Genomic DNA, 13,528 nt, shown 5'->3' on the forward strand with positions numbered 1-13,528 from the left:
ATGCACTGTCGTGGCAGAGAGAAATGGGTATGAACTCGACTTGTTTTGTTTTTGTAAATATGTTTAACCTAGTATGCATGCTTCAGCCTATTATGATCAAACATGTTTGCAATGACAATTAGAGATTATAGTTTCTCATGCCATGCATAAGTAGCTAGAAGTTAATAATGACTTATCTTGGATATCAACATTGCGTTAAAATGATTGTGATGTAGTATGATGATATGGTATCCTCCTCTGAATGTTCGAGTGGCTTGACTTGGCACATGTTCATGCATGTAGTTGAATCAAAAGCAACATAGCCTCTATGATATTTATGTTCATGGTGTTCATATCCTACTCATGCTAGTGTCCAATGTTACTTATGCATAATGCATGTTCATGACCGTTGTTGCTCTCTAGCAGGCCGCTTCTCAACCTATTTGCTAGCCTTTGCCTGTACTAAGTGGGAACTCTGCTTGTACATCAAAAACCTGAAACCCGAGTTATTCCAGATAAGTCCACCATACTTACCTATATGCGGTATTACCCTACCGTCCTAAGTAAATTTGCATGTGCCACCTCTAAAAACTTCAAATAAATATCCTTTTTGTGTGCTTGGATCGTTCATGGAACGACAGGAGGTAGTTGGTATCTTCCATGCTAAGCGGGTTATTCTCAGGTCGAGTGTTTATTCACTCACCATCGCACGAGAAAAAGGGCAGTAATAGGGATGCCCAGTCCCAAACTGCAAAAAGAAAAGAGCTTACAAATAATCAAACAAAAACACGTAATGGAGTCATAACCTTTACCTTTCCGCTTGGGAACCGCCACTAGCATGCTTAGCATGGAAGATACTGATAATTGATGGTGCATGTCTCAAAATATCATTTACCTCTCTTTTAAAAATATAAGCTCTGGCACCTCTGCAAATCACGGTTTCCCTCTGCGAAGGGACTATCCATTTACTTTTATGTTGTGTCATCACCTTCTCAAATAAGCGCCAGAACCTGAGAGCACTGCTGTCATGCTGATGCATTGTGTATAGCTAATGTTGGGTGCATCATGACCGGATCTTTTCTACCATGAATTACAATGTTTAGTTGTTGCTTGAACTTTGGGGGTGCTCTGCATTTATGCTTTGCGGTCTCAGAAAGGGCTAGCGAGATAGCACTATTGTCATATTATATCATGGTTGTTTTGACAATGTGTTAATATTTGAGATATCTATTATTGCTCTCGAGTTGATTATGCCATTGATATGAGTTAATATAATTTTTAAGAGTTATTGTCCACATGGTTAGTTATAATCTTTGCTGAAAACCTGGGTGTTGTTTAAGCTTATTTATGAAACAAGAGCAAAAGAGTTCGTAAAAGTTTTCTTTTTCACTTTCAGCTTATCAACTGAATTGCTTGAGGACAAGCAAAGGTTTAACCTTGGGGAGTTGATACGTTTCCAATGTATCTACTTTTCCTAATGCTTTTCCTCTTGTTTTGGACTCATTGCATGATTTGAATGAACCTAACCCTGGACTGACGCTGTTTTCAGCAGAACTACCATGGTGTTGTTTTTGTGCAGAAATAAAAGTTCTCAGAATGGAATGAAACTTTGCGAGGATTTTTTATACTATAAAAGAGAATTTCTGGAGCCAGGATGGACCTGAGGGGGGCACCTGGTGGCCCCACTGACCTCCAAACCCACACTATAAAATACCATTTTTCAGAAAAATGAGGGTGAAAGAATTATCGCGTTTCACAAGATGGAGCCGCCGCCAAGCCCTGTTCTTCCCCGGGAGGGTAGATCTGGAGTCCGTTTGGGGCTCCGGAGAGGGGGGTCTTCAATCTTCGTCATCACCAACACCATGATGCTCCCCACCAGGAATGAGTAATTCCTTCGTAGGCTCGCTGGTCGGTGACGAGTTGGATGAGATTCATCATGTAATCGAGTGATTTCTGTTAGGTATTGTCCCTAGTATCCACTATGTTCTAAGATTGATGTTGCTATGACTTTTCCATGCTTAATGCTTGTCACTTTGGGCCCGGGTGCCATGATTTCAGATCTGAACCATTTATGTTATCACCTTTATATCCATGTTCTAGATCCGATCTTGCAATTTATAGTCACCTACTATGTGTTATGATCCGGCAACCCCGGAGTGACACAAATCAGGACCACTCCCGGTGATGACCGTAGTTTGAGGAGTTCATGTATTCACCATGTGCTAATGCTTTGTTCCGGTTCTTTATTAAAAGGAGGCCTTAATATCCCTTAGTTTACAATAGGACCCCGCTGCCACGGGAGGGTAGGACAAAAGATGTCATGCAAGTTCTTTCCATAAGCATGTATGACTATTTACAGAATACATGCCTACATTATATTTATGAACTGGAGCTAGTGTCGCATCGCCCTAGGTTATAACTGTGTCATGATGAATATCATCCAATGATCACCGATTCAATGCCACGAATTTATCTTATATTGTTCTTGCTAAGTTACTACTGTTGCTACTGCTATCGTTACTGCTATCACTGTTACTATTGTCGTTATTACTGCTGCTATCATCACAACTATCATTACTACTGTGCTACTAATCACTTTGCTACAGATAATTAATCTCTAGGTGTGGTTGAATTGACAACTCAGCCGCTAATACCTTCAAGTATTCTTTGGCTCCCCTTGTGTTGAATCTATAAATTTGGGTTGAATACTCTATCCTCGAAAACTGTTGCGATCCCCTATACTTGTGGGTTATCAATCTCCTAGATAGATCTTGCGTGAACGTAGGATTTTTTTTGAAATTGCATGCTATGTTTCGCAACAATGGTTGCTCCTCCCTTCGTCCCCAAGTGCGTTACACCGAATTGTCTAACAGACGGGAAGGAAGGAGAACCGACCCCCACGACAACAGTCGGGATTCCTCATCTCTGACATTTGCGACCGTCGGTGATGGTAGCTACTCCTGTCATTCCAAAGTGCATTACACCAAAATGTCTAGCACCTTGGAATGAAGAAGAAGCTACCCACACGACAACAGTCGAGATTCTTCATCCTCTCATATATGGTGGAGACTCTCCCTCATTGATTCCTCTCTGACATTTGCGACCGTCGGTGATGGTCTTCTTCTCTTCCTTCCCGTGCATTACCAAAAGGTCTATCACGAGAAAGAAGAGGAAGAAGGACCCCCACGACAACAGTCGGCTTTCTTCTTCTCTGATATATGGTGGAGTCCTGACAAACTTAAAGTCAACCCAAAATATCGTTTAATTATCTTTCTAGAAAATTCGGTCCCGACAACAGTCCACTCGATATTTCCTAAATATTCTAGCATAAGCCATGCCAAAATTCAAGGAAAAATCTGGCATGACCTTTGCTAAAAAAAGGACATATTGAGCGCCTAAAATTTGCCGGAGCGGAAATTAATCAACACTCCGGCAAAACATAGGCCACTCGAAGGTGATCCCTGCAAACATAGGCCACTTGGGCAAGCACATATCCTATTTGAGCAACACTAGATATACATGTTTATATCTACATCATATTTGAGCAACACTAGCTAGTACACAACACTAGATATACATGCTTACTCACTATAGAGGATGGCTGTCGAGGATGTGGGTGTCGTTGGTGATCTTCTTGGCGTCGTCGACCTGCTTGTCGGTGATCTACGTACCCTGTGCCACATGAGCATTCAAACTTGATGCTCATTGCATTTCAATGGTTGAAAATGTTAACAAAAACATTTCAATATATCTTATATATAATCCTAACATAACTAAATTTGGCAATATAGGGGCCTCTCTCTAAACTAGTTCTATTAACCACTTACTAAATAAACTAGTTTTATTAAACACTTACTAAAAACAATGCAATTTAAGTGTTCTACTCTATTGAACACTTACTAAAATTTATATTACCCTAGTTCTACCCTAAATGTTCTTGCTACAATCTTCTATTACTAAATTTAATACCTAAAAATTTCTATTATTAAAATTTCAAAAACATAACGAGATGGAGGGAGTAGGAACGAAGGGAGGGATGAGTGAGGGAGGAAGGGAAGAGGAGGACGGATGAGGCAGGAAGGGAGGTGGGAGGGAGGAGGCAGGAATGAGGAGGGAGAGGGAGGTGGAAGGAGAGAGGGAGGGATCGGGGGAGGGACGAGGAGGGGAGGGAGGTGGAAGGATGAGGGATGGAGGAACTATCTCGGTGGAGGAGGAGCAGGAGCATCGGCGGCGGCGGGCGATGACGGTGGTCGGGGAGGGTAGAACGTCGGCGACGGCGGACGATTGGGTGCGGAGGAGAGCGAGAGTTGAGTGGAGAGGGGAGAGTGAGGGGCGGCCGGTGGAGAAGATATGATGACTTTAGCAGTAGCGCGTGTTAGGGTAAAGCGCTACTGCTAAACGCCATAGCAGTAGCGCGGTTTCAACGGGAGCGCTGCTACTATACTTAGCCTGGCGGCAACGGTGGGGCAATTATAGTAGCAGTGCCCTTTCTTCCTTCCGCGCTACTACTATGTCGACAGCAGTAGCACCTTCCGCGGACAGGCGCTACTGCTAATTAGCAGTAGCGCCTCTTTTTATCTAGTGCTACTGCTAAGGTTTTGTGTATAAGGTTTTCTCTAGTAGTGCATGCTATTAGTGCTTGACGTTGGGAGAGGAGGGAATGGAGAGGGAAGGGGAATCGATGGAGAGCGAAGCCGAGAGTAAGAGAGTGGAGACCAAGGTTTGGTCTAGACGGGGTTTTTGCGGGGTTGGCATAAGCCAGCATGGGCCGGTCTGACGAGCATCGCGTCTGGGTTTGTACGATCTACACCATATCCACCCCATATGTATAAAAGTACCAGTCAATGCGAATCAACCTATGGTTGGATGGTTAGAGGAACTATGGTATCCCCAGCCCATCAGGGTTCAAATCCTGGTGCTCGCATTTATTCCTGGATTTATTTTAGAATTTCCAGCGATGCGCATTCAGTGGAAGGAGACGTTCCCGTCTACGACGAGGTGCGTACGGTGACTTCGTAAATTTCAAGATGATATGCCGGTTCAGTCTTTCGGAGGTGCTCATAGGGGTAAGGTGTGCGTGTATGCGTTCATAGGATGAGTGTATGCACGTGTATATGAGCGCTTGTGTCTGTACTGATGTTAAAAAAAAGTACCAGTCAACCCTAACAGAGATATGTCGTATGAGAAGGCTGGTTGGGTCAGAAAAATATGTGTGGCCAGGCCGTCGGCCCGGTCAAAATATGTAGTCGGCTGTAGATGATGCGAGTGGCTACAGGTCCACCAAGAGAAAAATTATAAGGATGTGCTCCTGCTAAGCCTGAACTACCTGCTAATCCCCGGCCGAAGTTGTGTGCCCCTCTAGTTAGGGTTTTCTTCCTCTCGGCAGCGACGATCTTGATCGCGCCACCGTTGAGACCGGTCTCCCCTCACCTCTTCCCCCGCCGGCGCCGCTCGGCGGGCGTAGGAGGCCAACTAGGGTTACCCCGCCCACGGATCATCTGTTTCACGGGGAAGAGGTCAATGGACGAGACTGCTTCAGGGTCGGGCACGTCGGCCTCCGACCTAGAATCCATGATGGAGGAGCTTGGACTGAAAGAGGACGAACTTGAGGATGTAGTGGTGGAAGATGACGAGTTGCCAGCGGAGGCGACACAATGGATGGCCATTGCGAGGGTTCATACCGAGAAAAGCTACAACTAGTACTGGTTCTACCGAGGTATGAGGGTTGCTTGGGATCTAGTGAAGGAAGTCAAGATCAAACTGCTTAAAGAGAATCTGTACACCATGCAATTTGGTTGCTTGGGTGATTGGGAACGGGTCATGGAGGAGGGACCCTGGGCTTTCAAAGGTAAAGCGGTGGTGTTAGCACATTATGATGGCTTCACTAAGCCGTCCACGATAGAGCTTAACAAAACATATATATGGATCCAGATCCATGATTTTCCAGAAGGCTATTTCCCCAAGATCAAGGCTCTGTCGTCGACAGTCGGCGAGTTCATCTATGCCGAGCCAAAATCACAGGATTTTGAAGGCAATTTTGTTCGTGTCAGGGTAAGGATTGATGTTACCAAACCGCTGAAAAATGTTGTATCGTTAGTGATCAAAAAGAAGGATATTGTTCAGCGAGTAATTTTCAGAGTGAAGTATGAGCGGCTCCCTGATTGGTGTGCAGTCTGTGGATATTTAGGGCATCTTTTCAAGGAGTGTGGGGACGGAGTTCACCCTCCCAAAGCACTAGTTTTCAAAGATCTAAGGGCGACATGGTTCAGGGGTCCAGGAAGAGGCCCGGGGGAAGGTAAATCTCAAGCGGGAGGCAGCAATAGAAGGGGAGGCAGAGGGAGAGGCCATCATGCAGGGGGGCCGGGGCCGAGGACAATCAGACCAGAGCAGCTTTGATGATGAGGAGGAGCATGATACTGACCCTAATGGTGTGGAGATAAGTATGAAGGAGGCGGAGGGAAACAAAAAGAGAGGGACACTAGCTGATCACAAATCTGACTTGACGCAAGTGGCACCCAAAGAGAAGACAGATAAACTTATGCTACTGCCAGGTCCGGTTGTTCCTCCGAGCCCTTCTTCAGTACATGAGCCAAAAAGGAACAAACTCTGCACGACACCTCATGACAGCAACGAAGGAAAGAGTACACTCCCAACCAAAAATCTTGATGCGCGATTGGCGGGCCTCCCTGGGGGGTCGCGCCGAGCGCAATGAGTCTTCTCTGCTGGAACTGTCATGGTGCTGGCAAACCTGCGACAGTTCGAGAGCTTCGTGATCTAACGAGGAAGTTTGCCCCCTCTGTGTTATGCATTCTTGAGACTCAAATAGAGGGTTCGAGAGTTGAGAGTATGGCTGGTTATTTAGGCTATAATAAAAGTTTTGCTGTCAGTAGTTCGGGGAGAAGTGGTGGTTTATGTATTTTCTGGAATGATGAAATAAAGCTTGAAGTTGTTGGTTACTCCCGTTATCATATTGATGTCGTGATAGATGAACTTGTTGATGTCCGAACAAGAGTGACCTTTATCTATGGAGAAGCTCAGGTAAATGAGCGATATAAAACATGGGATACGCTAAGAGGAATAGTTGGTGAAAATGACATACCCTGGCTAGTTCTGGGAGATTTTAACGAGGTGATTCAAGCACATGAACACGATGGTGTGGGGAATAGGAGCCAGGCTCAGATGGATGCTTTCAGAGACGCGCTTGATACATGTGGCCTGTCGGATATTGGATACATGGGCAATAGCTGGACCTTTGAGAAAAAGGTTGACGGGGGCACCTACACCAGAGTAAGGCTGGACAGGGCGGTAGCGAGTCCAGCTTGGATGATAGCATTCCCAGCAGCGAGTCTAGAGCATAAAACGGCGGCCACTAGCGATCACGTACCAATCTTCCTCAGGTACGTGCATGGGGCTGCATGCAGGCGGCCCCCATGCTCCTTTCAGTATGAAGTTGCATGGGAAAGGGACTCGGGACTTGTGCCGGTGGTGGAACATGCATGGGCGCGGGGCGGAAGAGAAACTGTTGCTGAGATACGCGACAAGCTAACGTCGCTGTCATCTGACCTTTCTGGTTGGGACAAAATGCACTTTGGCAATGTGAGGCAAGAGATTCAGAGGATGCAGCGACAGCTACAGGAGATGCGCACGATCCAAAACAGATCTGGACCGATTCATGCAGAAATAAAAATAGTCGAGAGACTAACAGAACTTTACCACAGGGAGGAGATCCTGTGGAGACAACATGCAAGACTCGAGTGGCTCATGCATGGTGACAAAAACACGTATTTTTTCCATCTCAGGGCCAACCGCCGGAGGAGGAAGAATCAAATTAAGGCGCTACAAAAGGTGAATGGCGAGTGGACAGATAATGTGTTGGAGATGGAAAACATGGCCACCTCTTTCTACCAAGATCTATATACGTCAGAGGGAGTTCATAATATGGAGCAGGTCATTGATACGGTTCCAACTAAAGTGACTCAGGCTATGAATGATATGTTGAATGCCCCATACAGCCAAAAAGAGGTGAAAACAGCCCTCTTCCAGATGTTCCCGATGAAGGCCCCGGGCCCCGATGGTTACCAGCGCACTTCTTCCAACATCACTGGGAAATTTGTGGCGATGATGTTACAAGAGTGGTTTTAAAAATAGTTGAAGGAACCGAGTCCAGAGTGCATCAACTCAACAATTCTGGTTCTAATACCCAAGGTAAAAAAATCCACGCTACTCACTCAATTCCGGCCAGTCAGCCTCTGTAACGTTCTATACAAGATTGCCTCGAAAGTCATCTCTAACAGATTGAAGCTAGTCTTACCTGATATTATCTCAGAGGAGCAATCAGCATTTGTCCTAGGAAGGTTGATCACGGATAACATTATCACAGCATATGAGTGTTTGCACTTTATGAAGAGGAACAAGGCAAAGAAAAATCAATCATGCGCCCTAAAGCTCGACATGATGAAGGCATAAGACAGGGTGGAGTGGTGTTATCTAAAGGCTATAATGCTTAAGTTGGGGTTTACCGAGAAGTGGGTTGACATTGTTATGGGTCTTGTTACCACAGTTGAGTTTTCAGTTCTCTTTAACGGGAAAAAGTTACATAGTTTCAAACCTTCACGAGGAATCATACAAGGGGACCCGATATCTCCATACTTGTTCTTGCTAGCAGCAGAGGGCCAGTCGTGCCTTTTAAAATCAAAGAGTGAGTCATCCAATCTGCATGGTCTACAGGTAGCACCCACGGCGCCGCCAGTGAACCATCTTCTTTTTGCTGATGACAGCCTGCTGTTTTTCAAGGCAAGCGGTGTTGGAGCTAACAAGGTGTACCATGTGCTGGATACTTATTGCCAGGCGATGGGGCAGCGCATCAACTACTCAAAATCTTCAATTTATTTCAACAAGGGGGTGCCGGACACAGTGAGACGGGATATAAAGGACATTTTAAATGTCCCGAATGAAACGTTAAACGAAAAGTACTTGGGTATGCCTTCAGACATTGGTAGCTCGAAGAATGGTGCTTTCAAGTACTTGAAAGACCGGCTATGGAGCAAGGTCCAAGGATGGATAGAGAGTACCCTATCATCGGCGGGCAAGGAGGTGTTAGTGAAATCAGTCGCTCAAGCTGTGCCAGTTTTCTCTATGTCGTGCTTCAAGCTGCCAAGAGGGTTATGTGAACACTTGAATATGCTTATCAGAAAGTTCTGGTGGGGAACCAAGGAGGGTAAACGAAAGCCACACTAGGTGTCGTGGAAATCGATGACACAGCCGAAGGGAATGGGGGGACTCGGTTTCAAAGACTTTGAGTTGTTCAACTTGGCCATGTTGGCCAGGCAGGCCTGGCGCATACTGCAGAACCCGGGGACTTTAAGCGCCGTTTGTTGAAGAGCATCTACTTCCCAACCATTGATTTCCTGTCAGCAGAATTGGGGAATCACCCTAGCCAAGTCTGGAGAGCAATCATTGAAGGACGTGACACTCTTAAGCAAGGATTGATCAAACGTATTGGCAACGGGACATCTACAAACATATGGGGACACAATTGGCTACCACGTGATGCAATGCTTCGACCATACGGTTGTTTAACAACCCACCGCCCCATCATGGTCTCGGAACTCATAGAACCCACTACAGCAGCCTGGAATAAAGAACTTGTCACAGCGACGTTTATGCCAATGGATGCTCAAGTAATACTGGGAATCCCGCTATGTACTCGTAATATGCCAGATTTTTGGGCCTGGCACTATGACAAAAAAGGGAACTTCTCTGTTAAATCTGCATACAACATGCTGATAGCAACAAGACAGAGGAGGGAGGCTTGGTTAGAAGGAACGGCAGGTCCGTCAAGTTCTAGAGCAGCGGAGGGATCATGGAAATCTCTTTGGAAAACTAACGTCCCGGGTAAGATCCGCATGTTTCTATGGAGACTCTCAAAACAGTCTCCGCCAACGAATGATGTTCGTGCATATCGGCACATGACAGATTCGGGACAATGTGGCTTGTGCGGAGTTCAAGATTCGTGGCGCCACTCGCTGTTGGAGTGCTCATCCTCACGGAGTATATGGGCCTTGACAGACGAAGCGGTAACACATAAAATCACAGCTACAACAGAGCCCAATGCTAAGAATTGGTTATTCACCTTGATGGAATTGCTTCCCTATGACAAGTTCATACTCTTGACGGTCACCTTATGGTCAATATGGCATGCTCGCCAAAAGGCCATTCATGAAGGAATTTTCCAGAGCCCCCAAGCGGCACACATGTTCGTCCAACGATTTATCCATGAACTAGGAGTCCTGAACAATAAGCAGCAACGGTCCAGGATAGCCACCGGGACCCCAGCAGGGCAACATCAAAGACCAAAACGACCACCAACATGATTTTGCAAAATCCACATCGATGCAGCGGTTTGATCACGTGGGGGTTCGGCGGCGGCGGTATGCAGGGATGAGAGTGGTAGCTACGTTGGTGGCTCGGCTCTGGTCATTGAAGAAACCCTCGATTCAGCCACTCTGGAAACGATCGCGTGTCGCGAGGCACTGGCGCTGGCGGAGGACCTCAATATCAGAGATTTTGTTATTGCTTCAGATTGCCGACAGGTGATTCAGGACATCAACACGGGTACAAGAGGAGGATATGCATCAATTATAAGCGAGATAAATCATAGAGCTTCTACCTTTCATTGTATTTTTACTTTCGAGAGTCGTGCTGCAAACTATGAAGCACATAACTTAGCTAAATTTGCTTTGTCAAGAGGTCTGGGACGCCATGTTTGGTTTGGCCAGCCCTATGACCAAAGACGTATCCCACTGCATGTGGACTTCGATGAATCTTGCTTTACCCCTCAAAAAAAACCCTGCTAATCCCCGGCCTCTCTAATCTCTAGTTGTTTTGGCCCTCCTTAGATTTCACTCACGCTCAACAGGTCTGCATATAGTTGTTGGAGCTAGCACTTCGGTACTACTCGGCGCCGACACTCTATGCCCGATTCTCACACGACACATGATCCAGCGGCTGTGCTACACTTGGTCTTGCCATAATGATTGCTTTGGACAAACTGACTGCTTTCGATGATTCCAGAATTAACTAATTTCAACCTCGACCTGTGGTCCCCTCCTAATTACCTGTGGGCTATGGTTTCAGATTGCATGTGCCCAATCACACATTTCCTATCGAATCCAGGGAGATATATGTTTGTCAAAGCAAGAAAAAAGGACATAGACGGCAAATGTACATCTCGATCTACTTCGCTAGAAATAAAATGTCCATCTTCATCTCTAAGGAAGAAAAAAAAATATTTGCAAGATTTGCATCTACATTTTGGTATGGTTCGTGGAACGAGAAAGTGCAGGAACCGCGGCATGTACTCGATGATAAGCTAATGGCCATGATGATATATGTCCGCACGGCCATAAACTTCATCCATTTGAATTAATTTATAAGCTTAATTGGATCACACTTTATCAGGCATGGAACTGCGATAGTGGCCGGGGTAGCACATGGATGCTACTCCACTTGCCTAGCTCCTTACATTTCACACACACACACACACACACACAGAGACAGCCACACATATTCAGGACACACAATCGAGGACAGTTAACACGCTTGAAAGTACATAGTGCCTAGTAATAACTTAAAATCATTCGATCCTCGTAAATAGGGATCATCCTGATGACACCAAAATGATTAACCCAGCATCGATCGGAGAAGTACGCACGTAAGCAAATCAGTAGAACTGGAGGTTGGACCAATAGGCATGGTCCTGCTGCCAATAAGCCGGGATGGCATTGTTGGCGACCAGCGTCTTTCCGGTATCGCTGGTGATGCGGATGGAGAATGGCCCCTGCACCGGGCGGTTGGTGTCCATCCGCCAGACGGAGCCCCACGAGCGGCGCATATCCTGCCAGTAGCCCGTCGGGCGGCCGTTCATGGTCTGCATGAGCTCCATACGCACCACGGTCCCATCCACATTCACGTACTCCACGAGCACCGCGAGATAGTTGGGGTTGGAGCCACGCTGGACGTGGAAGGTCACCTTCATACCCGGGAAGTTGCAGGGCACCCTCCTGAACTGCATGTCAATGATGCCGGCGTGGCGGAGCCGGTCGTTGAGGCCGTACTTGGCCATGGAGCCGAACGCGGTGCCACTGAGGTCGAGGTGGTACCTGGCCACGGGGTAATAGTTCATGTCGGTGATGACGATCCTCCTCGGCTGGCCTGAGCAAGAAGGGTTGTTGGAGTACTCGCACTTAATCTGAAGCACAGAGCAAAACAAATTAAATGTCAACGTACTTGGCCATGGAGTACATTGTGCTTTGCATGCACATGGCAGCAGGGGTATTCACTAATTAAAAGTCACCGATATCGTAAAATGGAGATGCTGTCAGGTTTGAGTTTGACCAACTAATAAAATGATCACCATCAACTAATTTAACTGAAACTGTCGGGTGTCGGCGCCATGCATGGTGCAATTAATGCAGTACGTGTACCTCGTAGCACATGCCACAGCCCTCGCCGCCGGCGAAAATAGGCTCGTTACCGCATGCCCCCATCGAGGAGATTGGGTACTGGTTCACGTTCTTGAAGCCGCAAGCACCACCTGCAAATCGATCGGTGCATCAACATTATTAGTACTATGATTTAGTGCAGCGACGACATGAAAATATGTGCCGTCATCGGATCATATAGACATACCGTTGTCGTCGGGGCCGGCGCCGTTGGGCGCTCCGTACCAGGTGGCCTTGGCTGGGAGCCAGCCGGAGGTGTAGGATCTAGCGACGGCGGTGTCGTAGTTGACCGCAGAACGGACGGACGTGAAGAGCATGGAGAGGAGTGCCACAAGGGCAATGGCATTGCTGGAGACGCCAGCCATATTGGCACTACAGGTCTTCTATGAACCTTCTTAGACTTGTAGGGTATGTACTCGCCGGAGGCTGGAGTAGTAGTACTACTCCTGTTTCTGTTGTGATGGCTGGAGGGGATGACATTGCCGAGGCATTTATAGGCAAGCCAATAGGCAAAATGAGGTGAGAACGACGAGTCGGCGCAAGTTGCAGTTGCACCCGACGACTACGTGATGGCGTGTTTAGAGCTGCAAGGTCACATGGCTACGGAGGGAATCATGGAGGGGAATGGAGAGGCACCGGTTTACGCGCGCACAACTATAAAATCACATCTTGGCAGGTGATCACCGAGCACCCGCTAATGATTTTGTGGGTGCACAAGTCAAAATTGTTGATTGCAGAGAAAGTCAGACCATCGTTATGCCCTAAGATCAGGCCCCACGTTGTATCCTGCAGTCGTGATACGAAGGATATACGGTTCGCTTATCTTAACGCATTGCCATGCTTCGCGAGGGAATGATGCTAAAGAGGTTTTCACACTACAGGAAAATCAAATAAACCCGAGTACCAAAAATACTCGGCAAAGGCCAATTTCAACTCTGCTTACTATAAATCGAGTGTTGCACCCGACTTAGGCCGCTCGGTTTATATTAGACCGACTTGTAAGATGTAAGCAAAGATCCTATTCATGGGCACTCGACTTACCTAAA

General features: G+C 46.7%; 1 protein-coding gene across 1 annotated transcript; it reads right to left on the reverse strand.

The window, feature by feature from the left end:
* Positions 1–11,377: 11,377 nt before the first annotated feature.
* On the reverse strand, positions 11,378–12,931 carry LOC119338973 (expansin-B2-like). Its single transcript, XM_037611172.1, has 3 exons — positions 12,670–12,931; positions 12,465–12,574; positions 11,378–12,229 (listed from the first exon to the last, which is right to left on the reverse strand). Exons 1-3 carry the CDS (start codon positions 12,845–12,847, stop codon positions 11,702–11,704), a joined length of 816 nt encoding a protein of 271 aa, XP_037467069.1. The 5' UTR covers positions 12,848–12,931; the 3' UTR covers positions 11,378–11,701.
* Positions 12,932–13,528: the final 597 nt, after the last annotated feature.

The sequence above is a fragment of the Triticum dicoccoides genome, chromosome 1B (genome assembly GCF_002162155.2).
Source record: "Triticum dicoccoides isolate Atlit2015 ecotype Zavitan chromosome 1B, WEW_v2.0, whole genome shotgun sequence".
Classification (NCBI taxonomy): Eukaryota; Viridiplantae; Streptophyta; class Magnoliopsida; order Poales; family Poaceae; genus Triticum; species Triticum dicoccoides.

Coding starts and splice junctions, on each gene's coding strand:
- LOC119338973 (XM_037611172.1), bottom strand. CDS start 12,847: ATGGCTGGCGTCTCCAGCAATGCCATTGCCCTTGTGGCACTCCTCTCC. Junction 12,575..12,669: donor CGCCGGCCCCGACGACAACG/GTATGTCTATAT, acceptor ATCGATTTGCAG/GTGGTGCTTGCGGCTTCAAG. Junction 12,230..12,464: donor GCTGTGGCATGTGCTACGAG/GTACACGTACTG, acceptor TCTGTGCTTCAG/ATTAAGTGCGAGTACTCCAA.